Raw genomic sequence first — 24,055 nt, 5'->3', positions numbered from 1 at the left:
GTAAGTATGCAAAATATATCTCCCACCAGCCCTGACTGCATATTTGGTAAGAGATCTGGGTAATAGACAGTTTGTCAACTTTTTGCCTGTACTTCACACAGCATATTGAGAATGCACGATTGAGTGGAAAAGTTATAAAATTTCACATACAAAGTTAGACATATTAAAAGAGAATCCCCTGAATTTCTATGGATAACCTACAAAGAACTAATTATTACTAGCCGACACCTCTATCCTAAAGCGGTAGTTTACCCTCATTTTAAGAGATTGCACAGATTGACGGTAGAGGATATCAGTTGGACAGGAGGTCTCATTTCACCACAGAGGTGAACAATCCAAAGATCCAAAATAAAAAAGAATTGAAGAGAACACTAGGCCTGGGTGAAATTCATGTTACGCTAGTGTACTCTAGTGTAATTTCGCTCTGTGCTTGAAATTCCTGAAGTCATGCTATTACACTACACCATATAATTATGTGCCATTCTCTGCAAAAATTTAGCATGTACATATAGGAACAATGTGAAAGATCAGAATAAGAGTGCCTGCGTTTTGCAGCACGCTTGTGTTTTTGCACTTTTTTTTTTAGAGCAAAATGAATGCTTGCATTCAGAGACTCAAAATATACCACTTAATGCCAGTTTTCATAATGCATAATTTTGCATAACTTTCCTGAAATTCTACGTAACTACTTAAATGCAAATTAAACAAATGTTCCACAGCTTAGGTACAACCACAGGAAGATGGAATTTGTCAAGTTCAGTTTTAAACTTAATTTTCAAAAAGATCTCCATTTAGTTTCTGTATTACAGGAATTGCCTTTTGGATGAGGGGAAGCATATTGCACTGCCTATGGATTGCATAGGAAATGAGTTTATATTTCTGGCCACGGTTTCTCTCCAAAGAATATAGAATGTTTTTACATTAGTCTGAAGTTCAACCCTTAGTTGTAACACACATTTGTTCTTTATTGTGATATATTGACAGGCTTGTATGTGGTAGGTAGGTGTGGTGCATCTTTGCCATGAAAATTATGTGTCTTGAGCAGTGTGTTACTAGTGTGTTGCTTGATCTCCCACCCCCGTGTTCTAATGAACTCTATCTACGATAAAAACATGTATAATGTGTAGGAAATAACTTGGTCATTTTTCATAATTTTCTCTCCAACAGGAATTAGCAGTTATGAAGCAGGTTCTTCTTAGTTTGCATACCAAGCGCTCTGCTGGGCCAGGTGCGACTCACGGTCAAGAAAAAAAATTGACTGCACGATCAAAACCTAAATCTCCTGTTAAAATGCTACCACAACATCCAGAAGAAGAAAATGTATACATTCCGAAGCCAACATTATTTGTAAGTTAACTTTTTACATATTAACTGTATGTTAATATCCACACTGTCATGTATTGTTATATTGAACAAAAGGTTCATCACACACTTCAGTTCATTCATCATGGGCCCCTAGATTGGTGATTTGCATGTATTTCAGTATTCATTAAGCAGAATGGAATCCTGTGGTTTTTGGGTTAAAATATTCAACTGTACAGGATTTTATTAAAATGCCTAGTAGAATGTCAGTTCTTTTAGGGCCAACACAGGGAAGACAACAATTGGGGATTGGTGGCGATTTTGTTCTGGTAATCTTCCAAGTAGCTGGAGTTTAAGCTGCTATACGTGTACATACAGTAATGCTCACCAACCACCAAATTGGGTTCATGGTGCTGTGAGCAGCTTGAAGGATCAGGACTGTACGTTTTTATAGTGATGTAAAGAGCCAAGTTTTCCTTTGGAATCCAAATGCTTTATGATGGGCAAAAGGTATAGAGTTAGAGAGTCAGTCTCCGAAAGGAAGGTACTGACCTCTTTTTCTGATCAACATTAACAGAAGTACAACCAGATCACAAGTTTGAGCTGGTGTGCGTTTTGAGTAGGTATGGCCCCTTGTCTATATTCTCCAGAGAAGTTATTTGTTTTAAGTCACAGCTTTTGGAAAAAAGTTGTTTTCAGTAACTTAACTTTAAAAGCCCGTCACCAGATTTGAGTAGCTGGGGTGTTTTTCATAACCTCAGTGTTGGTCCACAGCAAAGTGTCCGTTTCTAATGAGTTCCTCGGATTTCTGTGCAGCACTTGCATTACTCACAGGACTTTCTGCATTCCCCATGTCCTTGTGAGAAGATACATAGAACTAGGCGGGAATACTTTCCAATTGTAAGTGGTCCAGTGATATTCTTCCAGACAGGCCACACTTTCGAGATTCAAGAAAAATACGGGAGACAAATCTTTTCAAAAGCCTCTGTTTTGTAGTCCGGATATCTTCAGCTCAGCAACAGAGTTGTCTGTTCCTGTAAGCTCTCTGCTGAGGGTGGGTTCAAGAATGGTCACTTTCAGAGATAAAACTAGTCAGCGATTGTTAATGACCTTTAAGAGAATCCGTCCCAGGATTCCCTTCTCATATTGGACAGCAGTTACATTTATTTCATGGCCTAGGTATTTGTTTTTAGGGAAAACCTGCTCCATAGCCCTTTTCACCACAGAAACCGAAAAAAGTTCAATATTTTCTCACTTGGTGCTCATTTAGCTTCATCACCAAACTCAACCCTGAGCTCGGCCTATTAATTGCTATGAAGGATCAAAGAATGTCTCGACCCCAAAGGCAATCTGCACCAAGCTGTTTTTAGGTGTACTGGTGATGGTTACGCTTTGTGGGCTATTCAAGGAGTGATGTAATCTGAAGGCCCCTAGTGTTCATTCAGTTCAGACGTTCAGTAGTGCCGGCTGCCGGCTTCTGAGCAAAACTTTGGGCTCCAGCCAGTGCTTAATTTGTAGATAAAAACGTGCCGGTGCCCAAAACCCTACTCTTAAACACGCGTCTGCTACAATTAAATGTGCGAGTACGGAATACTGAAGCAGCATAATCCTGAAGCCATCTCTGGCTTCATCAATCCATGTAAAGCCACTCCCTGCCCTTCAGCTCACTCTTGCAGCTTTCTACTGTCTCCCTTTGTGACTCTTCTTCATTTTTTTCCTTCTTCCGTCTTTCCCATATGTGCCTTTTGCTCGCAGCAACTGCTTGAGACAGAAGAATAAGTCCCGGCCCTCAAAAAGAAGTTCCAGTGCTCCGCACCGGAAACAACAAGCACAAATTAAGCACTGGCTCCAGCACTTATTCGCGTACAAGTTAATCGCTATCTACCATCCGCACCCCTGGCCTCTTAATTGTCTCCAAAGCATTAAACACGAGTAACTTATCTGATCCCACTATTTTTTTCTTTGACAACATCTAATTGTAATGCTGTATTTATAATTAACAAATTTAAGTCCTAGAATGCGACCCTGTTATTGTCTTAGGATGGTTGATGTGTGTTTGCTATGGAATATTAATTGGGTCATGTTTCCCTGTTGCGCCTACCCCACCGCTTTTGTGGGACCAATGGCCCAGCCCTGTCCTGAGACACATCACCCAGAGCCCCTCCAAGGAGCATCATCCAGCACTCCCCATGTGTGCATTATTGTATGCTTTGCTGTTGTAGTTAATTCTGTGTCCATTTAAGCCTAGTACCATATGATCCCTTCCGCACAGGGTTATTTATGATGGTTGGACTGTGTGTGCATGATGCTTGTATGTTTAATGGTCTGGTTGCATGGGACTTTGTATATCTGCTGAAGCTTGTAAAAACCTATCGATGTAGTAGTGTTAGTTTCTTCATATATGTTCTTGCATTATACAAAAGCCATATGTATTGGCTTTTACTACTTTTTTTTATTGAGAGTTAACTTTGATGGTTAAACATGTTTAGACCACTCATGAGGTTTCATTCTTTGGGGTTCTTGAATCTACGAGTTATACAGTCCAAAGATCACTTAGATCCTTATCCGCTTTCCTGATTAATATACATGTGCCAAGAAAGCAAGATGGGGAGGCAGGTCTTTTGCTTTTAAAGCAGGTAACCTATGGAACTCTCTTCCATTGGAGCTCCGCCTAGAAAACTCAGAACTTTTGTTTCGTAAAAAGCTGAAGACTTTTCTTTTTCCTTTATAGTCTGTCAGCTTTGTCTGTTTAATGGTCCTGCATTAGAGCTGGGAGGCCTTCGGGTAGCCGCGCACTCTATACATTTCTAATAATAAGTAGAAGAAGGAGAAGATACAATTGAACCACTCACCACCAGACATGTTTTTTCTTGAAAGCCGTAATTGTTGTGGTTCCACTTAGAGTCCCAAGCATGTAAAAACACTATCCTCTTCCATTGCATCTTGCTTTAACAGGCAGTTAATCAAATTTCGGAGTTGTATCACAACCAACAGAAGCTTTGTTGGCAAAAGTACATGCAAAGAAATGTCCCTGGACCTGAGCATCAGAGCAACTTCTGTTTTGTTTCTAATGTCCCCTTCCCCAGGGGAGTTACTTGAGGCAGCCATTGCAATGCATCTTTGTAGGTTTTTAGAAAACAATATCCTTATTGATCCTTTCAAAGCCTTTGAAACTACTAGTCATTCTGTCCATCCTGGGTGACCATTGCAAAGAATTGGATGGCAAAGTAGTTGGCATACTGATACTGCTATATCTAGAAGGTATGTACATGGGTAAACAGAGAGGCCAAGGTCTAGTAGTCTAATCTATTCCTAGCAAGCGAAACCATGGCTGCAAAATGTCATCTTTACCTCGTATTGTGTCTCATTTGCCGGCTGGCTCCTGAAAAAGTCCTCTTTCTTGGCACTGATGTTTGACCTCTATCTGCTTCTGGCCACTTGTAACTCTCATCCGCACTTTGGGCTTTTCAAACTATACTTAAGTGAACAATACAAAGTTCATGGTCAGGTAGTGGGTTGTAGTCAAACCTCTACTTCCTGAACCTTGAGAGCTTATAGACGTGCAGCCATTATGTGCAAAAGTTGACTAAAAATAAAGGTGAAGAAAAAAAGATAGGGGTAGAGGGAGGAGAATACCAACACCTTAGTGTTAAATTGACTTCTGCAGACATACGCATTGGTGCAGAAGGGCAAGAAATTGGGTTTATATTAGACCGTGAGCTGTCCCCAGCACTGTAGATTGTTGCCTCTGTTCCTTTCTCTCAGAGAGTTATTTTTTCACAAACACGTTTTTATTGATTTTAGTAATTGTGAGAGAGATACAACAGCAACAGAATAACAGCGCATTGCAGCAAAATCCAGTGAAATGCAGTACATAGTTGTCCCAAGGTTCACAAGAAACAATCAACTGCTTGAATTGTAGAGTCCTAGTCTGTAGTAGTCCTGCCACTTGCTCCAAATCTTGTTATGTTTCTGGGAACTGCCTCTGGCAAGATAAATCGGTTCCTCCTGTTTGGATACACCAGTCCAGGCCCCTGAGCCACTTGGGGTGCTGGTATTGGGGTCCTTCACTTTCTGGCAGTGTTTGTGACTAGGATAGGCATACTCATTGTTTCCCGGTCTCCAAGGGGAACCCCAGACAGTGCCCAAGAATGCACTATACATCAATAGCTAGTGGTGTGCCCTTATGACCCCACTACACGTGGGCATGAAACATGCTAAATATAAATGTGGTATATTGTGGGAAAAGATCATGTATCAATTAATGCCTCAATGAATATTTCAGTTATTCACTGGCATAAGAGTATGGTTTTAGCATGTATGATTTATTTTACTTATTGGTAGCGTAATAATCTTTACTCTTGATATTGATACCTAGTGTCTCCTATTGGTTATGAAAATTAAACATCATATTAAACACACACAAAAGGAAAACAATCACCAAAATTTTCACACAACAAAATAAATGTAACAAGTAGAGTCTTGCTTCAATCTTTCAAAAGGTTTGTGCAATACGGCTGTCCTCCTTATTTGTTATGCAGTCCACCGAGGAGGTAGTCCTTTAAAGTATTATCACACGGATGACAGTCCTGTCCTCTGTCTCTTAGGTATGTATCTCAAATGATTATTTAAGTGTATTCAAGATTGAATGACTCCTCCAAAACAAACTGTTGATGCATTTCAGCCCTTAATACTCTGGGCCTCCTCAGGACTTATAGAAGAAGGAAGTACCTGATATGAAACAATGCATTTTTTTAAACATATTTTTTTGCATTTCCCTAAACATTAATATTGTGCTACATTGCATGATACGATATATAGCAAGTCCTTATTATGTCACTAGTACAAAGGTAATTGGATAGGAGTACAAGTACATGTTTAATGGACACTGACAAAGCTAGCATAACACATAAAATCATGCTGCTGTAATTGGTACATTATATATCCAAGAGAAGGCATCTAAATCTACTAACTCCCCCTTTAAATACTCACATGATATTGATCCTATGACCACAACTCAATTTGTTGACCTAAATATGTGGGGTGTCCTATGTAGATGAGAACCAGAGAGTGCGGCATCTAGTGCCACTGGCTAGTATCAAGGGAACTCGAAGGGCCAGAGCACACTAGTGTGTGGTGCAGGGAAGCACTTGTTGATTTAGTCAGTTTCTTACATTTGAGTTTTGAACTGTTCCAGCAAAGTGCCCCTCACCATAGATATAGGTCATTTGCATTGCTGACAGTATTCCTCCCTCTGAAGTGCTGATCTCTCAGCTAATTCCCATCTATATACTTCCACACGCCAGGCCGGTACAAGGGGCGTAGTGGGTGACTTCCAGCGCCACGTTATTTGATGCTTGGTAAGGAGGTGTGCTAGGTCAATGAAACGTGATTCAGTCTTAGAAGTCTTTAGTCTTGGATATGGTCCCAGTATGTAGTGCTTCTCTGTATTCCAATGATTGGTGCCTGAGAGGAACCTAAGTGCTCTGCATACTTCCTCCCATTAAGAGGACAGGGTGGGGCACATCCATGTGCAGTATAATCTGCCTCTTCAGTGTTGTATCTGTGGCCGGAGGATGTGACTGGAGAGAAGATTTTATGTAATTTAGAGGGTGTCTGGTATGTTCTGTATAATATTGTGAACCGATTAAATTTGAACCGTGTATTGTGGGTACTCCAGAAGGAACTGCCATTCTTTGTCATTGAATGGTCGACTGCGGTTTGCCTCCCATTGATCTCTCAGTAAAGTCAATATTACTTGGAAATGGGAGCATAGGCCCTTGTATAGCCACTTAACTAAATGCCTGTCTGTGCCCATTTTGTAAACTGCCACCACCAGTGCATGGATGTCAAGTTGTGACCCGATCTGTGACCAGTACTAATGTATGTAATGTAGGATGTTGGCATGTGTAAGAAAAACATGTCCCGGGAGCCGTGTAATTATATAAAATGTCAGTGTGACTACAGTGTCCCATCCTCTAATAAATCACAAATGGTGGAGACACCCACAGTCATCCAGGGTAACAGTTTGGTAGAGGTAGGGTGCCCATCGGGGAGGGTAGTCCACAAAGAGGGATTATCAGGTAATAGGGATTGTTAGTGCATGTTAGCCTGAGTGCAACATTCCAGTATGTAAGAGCGTTATGCTGTAGTAAGGGCAAGTTAGAGGGCCTTGTTCACCTGGGTAATAGTAATGCATATAAACTCCCAGTGCGCAGTCTGGACAGTGTATACCCCATCTCTTGCATGTGAAGACCTGCCAGCCAGCATGAAAGCCACAGTAATTGGACTGCAATGTAAAAAGACCCCAAATCAGGGGTGACCAGCCCACCACGTTTCAGTGGCAGCTGCAGCTTAGGAAGACCAATACTGCGATGTCCCATGCCCCATAATAGATCAATTAGAAGAGAGCCCAAAGTTAAAAAACGGACTGTTGAATAAATATTTGTAGATTAACAAAAAAATAACAATTTAGGGAGCATCCCCGTTTTAGAGAGGTCTAATCGGCCTGTCACTGAAAGGGATAGGGTGACCTAGAATTTAATATGGGCTCTCTTAGCACTGAGATGGTCTTATGTAAGTTCCTGTCAAGCAGATCAGTGCATTCTTTAGATTTGAGTGCTCAGATATCTAAACGTGTTGTGGGCCATCTGGACAGTTCTCGTTCCTAAGGGTATCATGTCTTGTGTCCTGTTGACCTGAAAGGAAAACGTATGTGACTTGGCATGGTTGACTCGTAAGTCGGATAAATCACCAAACGTCTGTAATGTAGTGATGGGTGTGAGATCCATTCCAAGGTCTTGCGTTTATATAATCATGTAATCTGCATATAGTGATACTGCATGTGATTGAGGCCCATGTAGGATGTCCCAGCCCATGGTCTTGTGTCTAAATTTCGGGGCCATGGGTTCCATCACCAGCACGAACAGTAGGGGAGATAACTGGCATCCCTGTTGAGTGCCCTGGGATATCCGGTATTGTGAGGAGATATGAATGCCCGTCTTGGCTCGCATCATCAGGTTAGTGTAGTCCAGTTTATAAATGTCGAGAGGGGTGTTGAATTTCCGCAGTGCTGAGATCATATATTCCCAGTCCAGGGAGTCAAATGCCTGCTGAAGGTCCAGGGGGAGGCAGCCCGCCTTAGGGAATGTTTCACGTGCTGCCTCCATAACTTGGTATAGGGGCCTTATGTTCAGTGAAGTGTTCCTGCTTGGTACAAAGCTGCAGTGGTCAACATGAATTAAATCTGGGAGTAAGAAGACATCCTTTGGGCTAGTACTTTGATGAGTATTTTGTATTCTGAGTTCAAGAAAGAAAGTGGACTGTAAGAACAGAGGTCGTCTGGTGGCCGGCCAAGTTTAATAAGGGAGGTAATAAGAGCCTGACAGGTTGTTTGGGGGTAAGGATCCCACCTCTAAGGATGCCTTTATGAAGTTTCTCTAAGCAGGGAATCAGATGTGTGGCAAACGCTGAATAAAATTCGATGGGCAAACCATCAATACCTTGTGTCTTGTTACGAACCGTCCCCTAATGGCCTTGCCCAGTTCTTCTGGAGTCAGGGGAGCCTTCAGGGATGCACACGTATTCTCTGAGATCCACCCAGACATCTATCTCTCTCCGCATGGGTGGGGGCCTAGCCTACGATAGGTCAGCGTAGTAAGAACAAAATGTGACATCAATGTCTAATTGTGTAGTGTAAGGTGTCCCCAAAGGTGAGATTATTGGTAAAATTGGCGTGGTGGAAACTGGAGGTTGGATCATGCTGGCAAGGAGTGTACCAGCTCTGTCACCTTCAGCATGCAGCTTCTGTGTATATGTTTTATAATCAGTAAGCCTCAGGCGCTCTATAGTTTCCACTTACTGTATCCTAACTTGTTGCAGAGCTTCTGAGCATGTCAGATCTTTTGCTCTCCCTTGTTCAAGGGTTCCCAATTGGGACTCAATGTGTTGTAGATTGTGAAGTGCCTCGCTCCCACTGCAGTAGCTATGGATACCCCGCAAATAACAACGTAAAGGCGTTCCGCACGGAGGCTGTGCCCTTATTCTCTGTAAAGTAAGTGTTAATGGCAGAGCCCTGGGTGTCTCTGAAAACTACTTCCTCCAGAAGTGTCAGTTGCTTGCGCCATGTGGGTATTTGAGAAAGGACCCTACTCCACGACAGGACCATCTCAAAGGGATTGTGATCTGAGAAGGGTTTGCCTAAGTAGGCTGCATTAGTAAATTTCCCCACTATGTATGCCGGGCTAAGAATCCGATCCAAGCGGAAATGAAAGCCATGAGGTGGCAGAAGGAGTGTTTGTGCAGACCACTATTGTGAGCCCTCCATATATCTGTCAAAGACTAGTGTGAGAGCCAGTTTGAAAGGGACAGAGCCTACTTAGTGGAGGTGTTATCTCAGGATAAATGTTGTAGAGAAATGTCTTGTACGGTGTTTGGCCATATATACACTGCCCAGAACTATCATCTCACCATCAAGTAGCCTCTAACAAGGACATAGCGTCCCTGTATGTCAATTTTAGTGACCTGTGCTCCGAAGGGGAACCCCGCCCTTAGCCAGTTGCCACCCCGCAGGCATACCTTGAACATGTTGTGGCAAATAGTTGCCCCCCTCTATTTCATGCGCAGTTTAACAGTTGGTTGGGGGGGTTCGGAAATGTCGGTCTCCTGCAACTATACTATATTTGTTTTGCAGTGGTGGAGTTGTTCCAAAATCCTATGTCTCTTATTGTAGGAAGTTGGCTCTGTATGTACTATTTCAAAGTAAGAAAGAGCATGCACAGAGTCCAAGGGTTCCCTATAGAAGTAAGATAGTGGCAAAAAGAGATAATTCTAATGCTCTATTTTGTGGTAGTGTGGTCGAGCAGTAGGCTTATCAGAGGGTAGTGTTAAGCATTTGTTGTACACACACAGGCAATAAATGAGGAACACACACTCAAAGACAATTCCAGGCCAATAGGTTTTTATATAGAAAATATATTGTCTTAGTTTATTTTAAGAACCACAGGTTCAAGATTTACAAACAATACTTTGAATGAAAGGAATTTCACTCAAGTATCTTAGGAACTTTGAATCATCACAATAGCATGTACAGTTTTGGCAAAAATGGCAATAAGCTATTTTAAAATTGGACACAGTGCAAAATTCAACAGTTCCTGGGGGAGGTAAGTATTTGTTAGATTCACAGGTAAGTAAAGCACTTACAGGGTTAAAAGTTGGGTCCAAGGTAGCCCACCGTTGGGGGTTCAGGGCAACCCCAAAGTTACCACACCAGCAGCTCAGGGCCGGTCAGGTGCAGAGGTCAAAGTGGTGCTGAAAATGCATAGGTTTCAATGGAAATAGGGGTGCCCCGGTTCCAGTCTGCCAGCATATAAGTACCCGCGACTTCGGAGGGCAGACCAGGGGGGTTTTGTAGGGCACCTGGGGGGGACACAAGTCATCACAAAAAGTACACCCTCAGCGGCACAGGGGCGGCCGGGTGCAAAGTGCAAACAGGCGTCAGGTTTGCAATAGGTTTTAATGGGAGACCCAGGGGTCTCTTCAGCGATGCAGGCAAGGGGGGTGCTCCTCTGGGTAGCCATCACCTGGGCTAGGGAGAGGGCCACCTGGTGGTCGCTCCTGCACTGGAGGTCGGATCCTTCAGGTCCTGGGGGCTGCGGGTGCAGTGGGTTTCCCAGGCGTCGGGTTCTTTGAAGCAGGCAGTCGCGGTCAGGGGGAGCCTCTGGATTCCCTCTGCAGGCGTCGCTGTGAGGGCACAGGAGGGTCAACTCTGGCTACTCACAGGCTCGCAGTCGCCGGGGAGTCCTCCCTGTAGTGTTGGTTTTCCGCAGGTCAAGCCGGGGGCATCGGGTGCAGAGTAGAAAGTCTCACGCTTCCGGCGGGAAACGTGTTGTCTTTGAAAGTTGCTTCTTTTTGCAAAGTTGCAGTTTCTGTGGAACAGGGCCGCCGTCCTCGGGAGTTCTTGGTCCTTTTAGATGCAGGGTAGTCCTCTGAGGCTTCAGAGGTCGCTGGACCCTGGGGGACGCGTCGCTGTTGCAGTTTTTCTTAAAGTGGGGAGACAGGCCGGTAGGGCTGGCGCCAAAGCAGTTGGCCTCTCCGTCTTCTCTGCAGGGCTTCAGGTCAGCAGTCCGTCTTCGTCTTCAGGTTGCAGGAATCTATCTTGCTTGGTTCTGGAGGCCCCTAAATACTAAATTTAGGGGTGTGTTTGGTTCTGGGAGGTTAGTGGCCAATGGCTACTAGCCCTGAGGGTGGCTACACCCTCTTTGTGCCTCCTCCCGGTGGGGAGGGGGTCACATCCCTAATCCTATTGGAGGAATCCTCCATCTGCAAGATGGAGGATTTCTATAAGTCAGAATCACCTCAGCTCAGGACACCTTAGGGGTTGTCCTGACTGGCCAGTGACTCCTCCTTGTTTTTCTCATTATCTCATCCGGCCTTGCCGCCAAAAGTGGCGGCTGTAGCCGGAGGGGCGGGCATGTTCACTAGCTGGGATGCCCTATGGCGCTGTAACAAAGGGGGTGAGCCTTTGAGGCTCACCGCCAGGTGTTACAGTTCCTGCAGGGGAAGGTGAGAAGCACCTCCACCCAGTACAGGCTTTGTTACTGGCCACAGAGTGACAAAGGCAGTCTCCCCATGTGGCCAGAAACATGTGTGGTGTGTGGCAGGCTGGCAAAAACTAGTCAGCCCACACTGGAAGTCGGGTATGTTTTCAGGGGGCATCTCTAAGATGCCCTCTGGGTGTTTTTCACAATAAAATGTACACTGGCATCAGTGTGCATTTATTGTGCTGAGAATTTTGATACCAAACTTCCCAGTTTTCAGTGTAGCCATTATGGTACTGTGTAGTTTGTGTATGACAGACTCCCAGACCATATACTCTTATGGCTACCCTGCGCTTACAATATCTAAGGTTTTGCTTATACACAGTAGGGGCATAGTGCTCATGCACCTATGCCCTCACCTGTGGTATAGTGCACCCTGCCTTAGGGCTGTAAGGGCTGGGTGACTTACCTATGCCATAGGCAGTGTGAGGTTGGCATGGCACTCTGAGGGGAGTGCCATGTCGACTTAGTGATTTTCTCCCCACGAGCACACACAAGCTGGCAAGCAGTGTGTCTGTGCTGAATGCGGGGTCCCCAGGGTGGCATAAGACATGCTGCAGCCCTTAGAGACCTTCCCTGGCATCAGGGCCCTTGGTACCAGGGGTACCAGTTAGAAGGGACTTCCTTGGATGCCAGGGTGTGCCAATTGTGGAGACAAAGGTACAGGTTAGGGAAAGAACACTGATGCTGGGGCCTGGTTAGCAGGCCTCAGCACACTCAAATCATAACTTGGCATCAGCAAAGGCAAAAAGTCAGGGGGTAACCATGCCAAGGAGGCATTTCCTTACACTTATGAAGTGACTCCAACCCCCTGATGTTACAAGTCAGTAGTTTGTAATGTTGCTGCACAGACGGCATTGTGGCACCACATAAGAGATCGTAACAGAGGGGACACTGCAGATATGATAAAGAGCATGTATGTCATAGGAACACATATGGTGTATCAAAAAACATTTCCCCATTACTGAGTCCAACAAGAAACAATTGTTCAACCAAATTAACAAACAAGACATAATAACCAAACAACACATTGTGCAATCGCTTAAGAAGGATTCAAGTACAGCATAGATTGGGGCCCACTGGTACAGGGGTAAGTAAACTTTAGTACTACTCATTGGCAACCCAGGAATCGCAGGTGACAATAAGTATAGGGAGAAACAGCAGATATATAGTAGCAAATAAGTGCGCTAGAACCAGGGTGGGGAGGGGGCGCACAGTTCCAACAGAGGAACATCATGGTGTAGCAGCTAGAGGGAGGGGAAGGGGATAGTCTGGGATGAAGGTGAAGGGGAGTGTATAGTCAGAGAAGGGGGGGTGTATATTCAGAGGACAAATGAGGGAGGGACACTAATGGTGGTGTGTGTAGACCAACCATCCGGCACAGGCCCGAAGTGCCCAGAGAGGGCCCTGTTCTTCACAAAGGTCAAATTATTGTATCAGTGGTCTGCTTTTACAGTAGGAAAAAGTGCCATACTTGTATTAGAGTCTGAGTCAGAATCCATGCCTGCTGAAGAGCTAGATAAGGGTTGTCTATATTGTGAGTTAATGACATCATTGCCATTACTGCCTGTCTGCCCTCCAGGGCTTGGTGAGGTGATGGCACTGCTATATAAGTTGCCTATCGTGCCTGTATGCTACGTCGAGGAGGCCTGCACAGCTTCCCCCAAGTGGCCGATGCTCATTTGGGTACTGTTGCTCCAGCCAGTCCCATGCAGAATTTGGAGTGTCAAAGAATAAGGAAAGTTGATTATGTAGGATCTTCAAACTTGCAGGGAACATTAAGGCATAGGTATGGCCCTCTGTGCACAACTGCCTCTTGACCGCCTGGAAGAACGCATGTCGCCTCTGCACCACCAGTGTGTAATCCGGGAAGAGGGATTCTGCGTCATAGTCCACAGTTATAGGCGCCACCTTCCTGGCCTTTTGGATTAGATGATCTTGATCTCCGTAGTTAAGTATCCCTGCTGTTAAGGGACGAGGTGATGCTCCTTGGGGCAGGCGCCGAGTCAGTACCCTGTGTGCATGCTCTACAGTAAGCAGGATGACAGGCTCTGGTGACGACTACCTTCCAAAGCCACTGTTGAATAAACAATGTTATGTTAGAGCCTTCCACACCATCCGACATCCCAACGATGAATACATTATTGCAGAATGCGTGGCCCTGAGCGTCCTAAACTCTCTCGTGTAAGGCCGTAAGTTGCTTTTAGAGTTCAGCTATGGTTGTATGTGAGGCCTGCTGGGGGACCAGCAGTGAGAGCGTAGTCTCTGCCATTTCAGCTTGCCGGATACTTTGCAATGGTCCTCATGTAGGATGCCAGTGTCCTCTGATAGTGTCAATGCGGTGTTTAATGGCAGACCTGGAGTCCTGTATTTTGTGCAGTATCATATCCAGTTTGACTGGTAGAGGAGCAATGTTCGTGTGTGGAATACAGTCTTCCAGTGTGTGAGTGGGGGAGCCATTAGTGTGACTTCTTTGTGAGGGCCCACAGCTCTGTTGGTAGGACAAACATGTGGGTTTGGTGTGCCCCATGATGGCGTACTTAGGGCTGGAGCAGGGAATACCACACTTAGAACAACAGCTGCTCATAGATGAAGCCTGGTAGGTGGTGCAGACAGGAGATGCAGGCAAATCCTCTCTAACTGAAGTTGAGGGAGCTAGGCATCAGCCTCACCCCAGTGACCGGTCCAATGTATTGCACTGGGTGTACCTGGTGATGTGTGTGTGTGTGTGTGTATATGTATATATATATATGTGACACACACACACACACACACACACACACACACACACACACCACACACCACACACCACACACACACACCACACACACACACACACACACACATATATATATATGTTCAGGTCCCCACAGTGCAGTCAAGATCCACAGGGTGAGTGTGTTATCACACCCAAGTCCCCACAAGGATAGTAACACAAACCCACACACACACACTGGTGGCTGGTGTCCCGGCAGTGCAGTGGCACTGATGTCGCAGCCTAGCTAGCGGTACTTGCCTATGGTATGGAGGGTCTTATGCTGCAGCGCTCAGTGAGTTGTGGTGAAAGTACCTGTGGAAAAATATGGGGCACTCACTAAACAAGGGCCCCGCACGTTGCTCATGAGTTGCTCCTCTGGCACAGGGGTGGCGGGCAGGGCATAACAGTACTGCAATACAGTCAGGGCCTCAGGAGAGCAAGTATCGCAGAGCAGTTTGGAATGCAAGTCCCAGGAGAACAGGGGCACTCCAGTTCGAGAACGTGTTCACTTTTTGATGCCACTTAGATTTATGGCACAATGCAGATCAGACAATCAGGACAGCTCCCGTCCTCCAGGTAATCCGATGTCCAACAGTTGTGGCCTATGTGCCTTGATCAACGTGTCCTTCACTGCTCCCTGCACCCTTCTCAGGTGTCAGAGAGGCGTCTGCTGCTACATGTATGCAGTGCCCCGGTAACTCCTGCGTCTCCCCAAGGTTTTCAAACATCAACATATAAGCTGTCAAAGTCGCAATCGCACAGGCCCTGTGGGCAATTATCTCTATCACTCCTCAGCAATCGGGACACCTCTGCCCTCTCTATGTGGGGTGAGGAGACAGGCGCTTAATGCCCACCAGCCCTCGGACCCACCATACTAGAGTTGGTAAGTCAGAGAGGAGCCAGGTGCACAAGGACAGCAGCCCAGGTCCTCGTGGGCCCCCATTAGTCCAACAAGCGGTCACCACCAGTTCCGGCTCAAGTTGCCGCTCCGCACCGGGCCAGTCATGGGGTGTAGATGGTGCAGCCTGGGTCCAGAGGCTCAGCTGAACAGGCCTGCATTCCACGCCGGAGCCTGGCAGAATCAGTTGGTGTAGTGTTGGCCTGTGTTTGGGTCAGCCCACCCTGCGAGGCTTTGTAGGTGTTTTGTTGAGGCCCTCACCCCCACCCCCTCTCTCCAGATGGTCATTGTGGCCGCGTCCTGAGATGGTGTGGCCAAGTGTGCATACATATCATGAGCCAGGGCGGGAAAGGGATTTTAGCTTGTATAGTTGCTGCAATAAATGTAATGTTAACTCACCCCGAGTGCGTGTGGTTCTTCCAGCTGGCAACTTTACAATTGGCGACGATAGGGGCCCACCCACCTTCCGCACCATCCCCGTGCAGAAAAGCCCCACAGGTAGCGACATGGTTTGTCTGCACGTGCACACCGTCCTGGTGTTCCTGTGCCTGTGTGCACGGCGGCACACTTCCTGGCTGCCCCGCCCAAACACCTCTGCCCGGCCCGACACACCCTCGCTGTGCTCTTTGACAACGCTTGGTGTAGGGGCTCGCTTTCAAGCTGCCTGCTGCCCCACACGAGCGGCCCCACCTTTCCTGCACCTCCTGGAGCTCTTCTGTAGGCCACGTTTCGGAGCGCTGCGGCCCCGCCTTTTCGGCACCTCCTACATCTCTCCAGCACGCCGCATTTCGGAGCTGCTTTAACGCATGCTACAGTGGCCTGCCTTGTGTAGCGGAGCGCCTGCCACGTGTTCCAACCGGCAAACAATCAGCTCCTGCTATCGTTGGCCCCTGTGGAAGATCTGCCCTACAAGGTGGCTGCCTCTGAAGAAAGTAGGGGAGGCGGGCAAGCCGAAGGTGAACCAGTTGCACTGACTAAGGTGAGGAGACAGTTAGGCCACTGCACAAGCCCACACCCCCGGGGCACGGAGTCTGAGGCATCCCACTCTGAACCCTGCTGGCAGCCTAGTGCACCCCTTGATATGGCTGGTATCTCTGCCCTTGAGCCTTTTACCATCATTGGAACCCCCCACCCAAGCTGCAAGGTGGAAAGCATGGGTCGAACCCCTCGAAACCTACTTTGAGGCTTTATATGTGAAAGATGAGTGCAAAAGACCTCTACTCCTTCAATTGGGAGGGGCGAACATCCACAAAGTATCCAAGTCCGTGGCAGAAGCAACACATCACACGTACAACACGCTGAAAGGTGCGATCATTGCGCATTTCGAACCTGACTCCCTAGCCCCTGTTGCCCTCAGACACAGGGTGGCTTTCCATCTGCGTCCAAGAGTGGATCGTGAACTACAGCTTTTGGAGCGAGCAGGCATAATCGAAAAGATGTCAGGCCCCACCCCTTGGGTGTCCCTGTAGTTGTTGCAAGGAAACCCAAGCAACCTGATGCTGTCCGGATCTGTGTGGACATGCGCCTGCTCAATCAGACCATCAAGAGGGGAGACACCTTACGCCAACCATAGACTATATCATCGGGGAGCTCTCAGGATCCAAGTGGTTTTCCAAAATGGACCTCCGGTCTGGGTACCACCAGATTGTGCTACACCCAACCTCCTGCCCAATAACCACCTTCTCCACGCACACAGGCCTCAGAAGGTACACAAGGTTATATTTTGGCATCTCCAGTGCCGCCGAGGTGTTTCAGCACACCGGGGGGGGGAGGGGGTTCTACAATTAACAAAACCTAGTGGCGAACTTTTCAGCAGCTGGTGTTTCCAACAACACAAACAACTGTGGAAAGGGGAACGCTAAGTATTTATCGACCACAGCGGAGGGGTGGGGTGATACTGTGTTAAACAGACCTAACCTATGCAGCATCAGTTCAATCGGTCGGGCAAGGACTTCGCTTAGGGCGAGACCAATCCTCCGCCTGTAGCCGGCTATATTGGGGTGCTGCCAGACCAGGTAAAAAGTCAGCATCAGGGTGAATGCAGCTAAAGCAAGTTGGGTGCAGATTCTTTCTCCCTCAGAGAAGGTTATAACATCACTTGACATTTTAGCTACAAGGAAGGGTTTTGGCAACATTGTGGCCATTACGTCCCTGTTGTACCTTTTGAGCCTACTGCATTGAGTACAGAAGACAGATGCACATCTGGCGGGCTTGGTAAATGAAAGATCACATAACTTGTTATGGCTGTACCGGTCCCCTGCAGAGAAGAGGGTACAGTTCGTGACCGTACACCCTGTGCATACGTCCTAGCCTAGTAATGATGCTGCCTTTGGGTCTGATTCTCAAATGCAAACATTTGTAGTAAATTTACTACTGTTTCGGTATTCACAAACTACGGGTGTAATTTTTACTGCTAGTCATTTTACGACTGCATAGAATCCTCACTCGGGGCGGAGTCTCCACAGTTGTAAAATTACTAGTAGTAAAATTATACTATTTTTTTTTTTAAATACCAAAACAGTAGTAAGCATACTACAGAGTGCATGTTGACCTTTGTTATTAAGGCCCTGAATCTCCAACTTTCAGGTCTACTTTCCCCCATGCGATGTAAGGTCTTTAATTTAAAAGAATCTGGTAATTTCGAGGGATTAAAAGTAGCAACAGGTAAGAAATGCGTTCTCCTTTAACAATTTGTGAGGGCTTCATACAATGAGATGACGAATTTCAAGTGCCAAATATTTGACTACAAATGGCCTTAAAGTATTTGTTTCGTGATCTCATCTCCCATAGTACATGATCTACGTAGTTCATAGTTCTCAGAGGTCTGCTGTGGTTCTCAAGCACTATATGGAGCAGATCACATAATACTGTTTGCATTAGGCCAGAATTATTTTTATTTAATACTGTTAATATTTATTTACACACCATTTTTTTTTATAACCAAGAGAGTGTTAATGAGTTTGAATCTGCAGTTTTACATGTGGTGTGCTTGTGCACAGGCAAGGTTAAACCTTTAAACTAAATGCCCTGTTAATGTTTTCTTAAATCTATTGATATGCTCAGAGAGATAGTTCTTTCATATTCTGTTTCAAGCAGTATATGGTTATTGTGTTTGATACAGCAATCTGAATAGGAGTGTATACTTTTATTGTCTGTTAGTGTACTTCCTTAAGTCTTGTTACCCCACAGACTTGTGGAATGTGAGTATCGAGGCAAAATGCTAAGTCATTGGTGGTGGTGGTGGTTGGGGGGGCGTGTGGAAGGGGGGCTTTGGTGGGGGCGTTACCCAATCAACTGTATGGCTTCTGGACCAAATGCTCGCAGAAAGTCTGGCTAAATTTCTTCAATCTGATATATTTTTAACATATCCCTATGGCAAATAGGAACGTGGGGACATAATTAAGTGTTGAAATCCTGGTCTATAGGGTGTAGGCAGAGACTATAAAAGGTAAGTGGGATTTACCTTACGCGTTTCCTTTTCATCAGTCAATAGACAATATTTGCATAATCAGACAATGGCATAAATGCCATACTGGTGCACGACTGAACTCTTTTTTTGTAAAGCATTATTTATTAGCATAATCATTTCACTGATAAACTATTTTTCTGGTGAATGAACCAAGGCTTCCTAAAGCCATGGGCTCGTGCTTTGTTGGGGGAATTTTTAAATCTTTTTCAATATGTTCTCTGTTCCTTCTGCTTGATAGAGGTTTTAGAGTCGTAATAATCTATGGCAACAACTCGCAAGTGAGAGCTATCCTTACTTCAAGAAAAAATTAACTGCCATATTTCACCGAACTTATTTGTTCAAGGCCAAACATTTTTATGAACAAAAATATGTTTTCTTGGGCGAGGGTGGTATATATTTTTTATTGTTTTGTTGATCTTTGAGAAACCAAGCTGCGCTCAATTTAGATGTACTACAGGTAGGTATCAGCCACCCACTGCTTTTGAATGAAAGTGTTCGACAACCTTGGACAAGGATTCTGTTCTCCTTCAGAATAAATAACAAAAATGCATTTAATTTCTAGAGCAGTGCATAACAAAGTCTAGACCAAAAAATGTTTTTCCTATTATTTAGAAGTTAACACATAGAGGCGTTGCTTGGTAATGAGATTGGTGGGGCACAAAAGAAGATTGATATTAGTCACCTTTGTTGAACAAATAAGCCTCCTAACTCAGCTGCATCCAAATAATTAATAAAACTCAACCAACCTCCCGCCTGAAGTAAAACCACCATTAGGGTTGACATAATTACTCATTCGTACAATATATTTCTTTTTACCGACTACGTTCTCTAAAGTCTTATTCACTCTAGTTTTCCTCAACCAGTGAAACTGCTGTAGGTTGTTTACTGGAGATAGAAGGTGATTGTTAGAAATGGGGTCTTTGGTTGGCAGTCCGGTTACCCCCTGTCCAAGCAAGGACCCTCACTCTAGTCAGGGTGAAAGAGAATCACCCTCAGTTAACCCCCACTCACCCACTTGGTAGCTTGGCACGAGCAGACAGGCTTAACTTCAGAAGCAATGTGTAAAGTATTTGTACCAACACACACAATAATACAGTGAACCACTACAAAATGATTCAATACAGGTTTAAAGAAATAGGGTGTATATATAGATAAACAAAACAAGACCAAAACAACAAAAATCCAACGTACACAAGTCAAGAAATTAATTTTCAAAAGAATAAGAGTCTTAATCCTTAGAAAACAGTGAGAATGCTTTTACACATAGTACCTGGTTAGCGTAAAAATTAAAGCTGCACAGGTGAGCGTGCGTCGAAAAAGTCAGCGATGCGTCAGTTCCTTACTCGCAAGTGAAGCCATGCGTTGTTTCCTTCTCTGGTCGGGTCGGCGATGCATCATTTTTCTCCCTCGCAAGAGAGCGATGCGTCAACTTCTGGACGGGGCACCTCAGATCCGTGCAGAGTCGGGTTGACTTGGACGCCCAGGGGCGATGCAGCGATTTCTGCCACAAAGCCGGCGGGCGTCAATTATCAGCCACGTTGCGGAAGGTGCATTGTAAATTTCCCCGCATAGCATTCTGTGCATGGATTTTCAGTTCTTGTGTGCCAACTTAACTTTTCAAGGGCCTAGGGACTGCATAGGGCACCACTTGGCAGGGCAGAAGTCTCAGCAGAGAGTCCAGGTGCTGGCAGGGGAAGTCTTTGATGGCCCCGAGACTTCAACAACAGGAGGCAAGCTCAGTTGAAGCCCTTCGAGATTATTCTCAAGCAAGAATGCACAGCAAAGTCCAGCCTTTGTCCCCTTTCACAGGCAGTCCCAGCAACTGCGGGATAGCCCAACAAAAGCACAGTCACAGGTAGGGGCAGCACTTTTCTTCAGCTCTTTTCTTTGGCAGAGGTTCTTCTTGATTCCAGAAGTGTTCTAATTTTCAGGGGTTTTGGGTCTACTACTAATACCCCTTTCTGCCTTTAAAGTAGGCAAACTTCAAAGGAAAGTATCTCTTGTTTGTAAGATCCTGGCTTGTCCAGGCTAGGCCCAGGACACACACTAGGGGGTTGGAGACTGCATTGTTTGAGGGCAGGCACAGTCAATTGAGGTGTAAGTGATCACTCATCTATTCCCTCCCAGCACATATGGCTCATCAGGATATGCAGGCTACACACCAGCTCCCTTTGTGTCACTGTCTAGAGGAGAGGTGCAAACAGCTCAACTGTCAAACTGACCCAGACAGGGAATCTACAAACAGGCAGAGTCACAGAATGGTTCAAGCACAAAACGGCCTACTTTCTAAAAGTGGCATTTTCAAACACACAATCTAAAAACAAACTTTACCAAAAGATGTATTTTTAAATTGGGAGCTCAGAGACCCCAAACTCCACATGTTCATCCGCTCCCAAAGGGAATCTACACTTTAATCAGATTTAAAGGTAGCCCCCATGTTATCCTATGAGAGGGACAGGCCTTGCAACAGGGAAAAACTAATTTAGCAATATTTAATATAATAATTTAATTTAGCAACATTACTATATGTCCTACCTTAACCATACACTGCACCCTGCCCTTGGGGCTACCTAGGGCCTACCTTAGGGGTGCCTTACATGTAAGAAAAGGGAAGGTTTAGGCCTGGCAAGTGGGTGCACTTGCCAAGTCGAATTTACAGTTAAAACTGCACACGCAGACACTGCAGTGGCAGGTCTGGGACATGATTACAGAGCTACTTATGTGGATGGGACAACCAGTGCTGCAGGCCCGCTAGTAGCATTTGGTTTACAGGCACTGGGCACCTTTAGTGTACTCTACTAGGGACTTACTAGTAAATCAGATATGCCAATCATGGCTAAGCCAATTACATACATATTTTGTAAAGGAGCACTTGACACTTTAGCACTGGTTAGCAGTGGTAAAGTGCCCAGAGTAACACAAACAGCAAAAACAGAGTCCAGCACACATCAACAACCTGGGAAACAGAGACAAAAAGTTAAGGGAGACTACGCCAAGGATGAAAAGTCCAACAGTCTTCTGAAGAAGTCAGGGAGTAAGTCTCTACATCTTTCTGGGGCACCTCAAAGGGGCAAAGCAAAGAGGAAGATACCTCTCCAATGAGCTCAGCATTCAGGGTTCTTCACCACCAAGGGTTCTGGAAGATCTCTCCCCAGAGGAAAGCCTGACCAAAATCCACCTGGTCACCAACATATTAAAGTTCATACAGTATTCTGATTCACTCTGAGAGACAGCTTACAATACCTTGAAGGGACATCATCCATTAATATTCAATCACACAGTCCAGGTTTAAACATCAACATATCTTCCCAGGTCTCTCATAGGAATCTCATCCATCCATGTAGCTCCACACAGAATTGAAACAATTGTATAATTTATCAGTCCACAATTTCAAGATGTTCCACATTCAATTACACTTTCACTTCTCTCTATGTCTAAAACAATATGGGTCTATTACCAAAGCTAGTCTTCTAATGGGAACAAAATCTGAAAGAAAGCTCACTTTATGAAAATGAATCTGCATTCTATGCAAAGTCATGAAATACAAATCTAGTAGGCCTCACTCAGACCAATAAAAGTGAATTAAAGCAACACATTTAATCAACACATTTTAATATGCAAACTTCTGAATTCAACATTAATATGCTTCATTAATATAACATTTCAATCAATATAACCCATAACTGCATTTCTCGATCTTTGCACATGTATTTAGATCATTAATCATTAGAAATTCAATATCGTTTCAATACATTTTGTTAGTCTGTGGTCTAAATTACAACATAATATCAATTAAATCTTTCAAACATTTGATTTATAAGTGATACTACCAAGGTTTCTAACAGTAGTTTAAATGACTTATCAGTGCATCTGGACAGCACTAAATTATCAACTACATCAGTTATGACATTTTAATGTGTGTGTCCATGTTTTTCAAATATCTTTGTGTGCTGGTGCCAGAAATATCACTGACATTTGTGAAGTACCTTTTCTACACACCTTTCTGATAACTTGAGTAGTGAAGACAGCAAAATTTAGAAAGATTGGACATCATGCTAGCAACTTGAGTCTACATTTCTGCAAAAGCTTTTCATTGTAGTCAAACACACAGATCGTCGGGGAGGGATAAACGATTTAAGGTGCATAGAAGGCCATCCGGAAGAACCACACGTGTGGAGTGTTCCTGAAGCTAGAGTCAGGTTCCACTCACATCCTCTATCATCTCATTATTGCACTCTGTTATTTTTTTTTTGCGGAGGTGAGAGCCACCAACGCTACAGTGCTGTGTTTCTTTCTATAAGCAGCATACTGCTCACTTGACGTCACAGCCATAAAGATATTAATTTTCCAAATGTGTCTCTTATCCACAAAATGAATAACCTTGTGCTTGTTCGCTCTCACCTTGAAGCAGAACTTCATTCCAAAGTTCAAAAGAGTGACTGAAGAACAACCTTTATTATGTTTTCTCTGTAAGCCGCACTAGCGAAAAAGTAGCTTAGCAGCACAGTCGTAAGTAATCATTTGATGTTTGGAAAAGCCCAATTCGGCCAATACAGGCTGCCTTAAGTCCGCCTGGTGAGATTTTGAATAATTGTGGTTTGTGACTTGGTGGAAAAGGAATTTGTCACTTCAAAGTGTGTATGATACAAAAGCAGAAAAATAGATCCTTGTAGCAAAAGAATCCCAAGCCCATAAAATAGGTGTACCCTCTCTGTTCCGAGCTGCTCAATGATATTGTCCCCCTTTTCTATCCTAGGATTCTGTAATTGTTTTATTGTTTTTGACTCCACCGCGTCAAATTGTGTGTAAGTGTGAAAAGTAAATGGACTACTTGGATGTGGTATTAAAAAAACAGAAAATTGGAGAAAAATATTGGTCGTCTGGAGGAGGACACGTGTAAACTGCTGTAAGGAATAGTATACTATAAACAGGACCGAACTGTGGAGACAGTGCTGACGTATATGACAGCTGCAGTGTATTTTATGTGGCCACTGTAAGTGAGATGTGCCGCAATGCCGGATGATTACCAG

At 44.8% G+C, this 24,055-nt stretch overlaps 1 protein-coding gene across 2 annotated transcripts in view; it reads left to right on the top strand.

Moving 5' to 3' along the window:
• The window catches only part of PIBF1 (progesterone immunomodulatory binding factor 1), an 843,837-nt gene that overhangs the window by 754,419 nt on the left and 65,363 nt on the right, over positions 1 to 24,055 (top strand). For both annotated transcript variants that reach the window (XM_069205285.1, XM_069205286.1), the window contains exon 17: positions 1,168 to 1,347. In XM_069205285.1, coding sequence (XP_069061386.1) covers positions 1,168 to 1,347 — 180 coding nt within the window. The remainder of the gene's footprint in view (positions 1 to 1,167; positions 1,348 to 24,055) is intronic.

This window comes from Pleurodeles waltl, chromosome 8 (genome assembly GCF_031143425.1).
Source record: "Pleurodeles waltl isolate 20211129_DDA chromosome 8, aPleWal1.hap1.20221129, whole genome shotgun sequence".
Classification (NCBI taxonomy): Eukaryota; Metazoa; Chordata; class Amphibia; order Caudata; family Salamandridae; genus Pleurodeles; species Pleurodeles waltl.
This window is presented reverse-complemented; position numbering and strand designations above follow the sequence as displayed.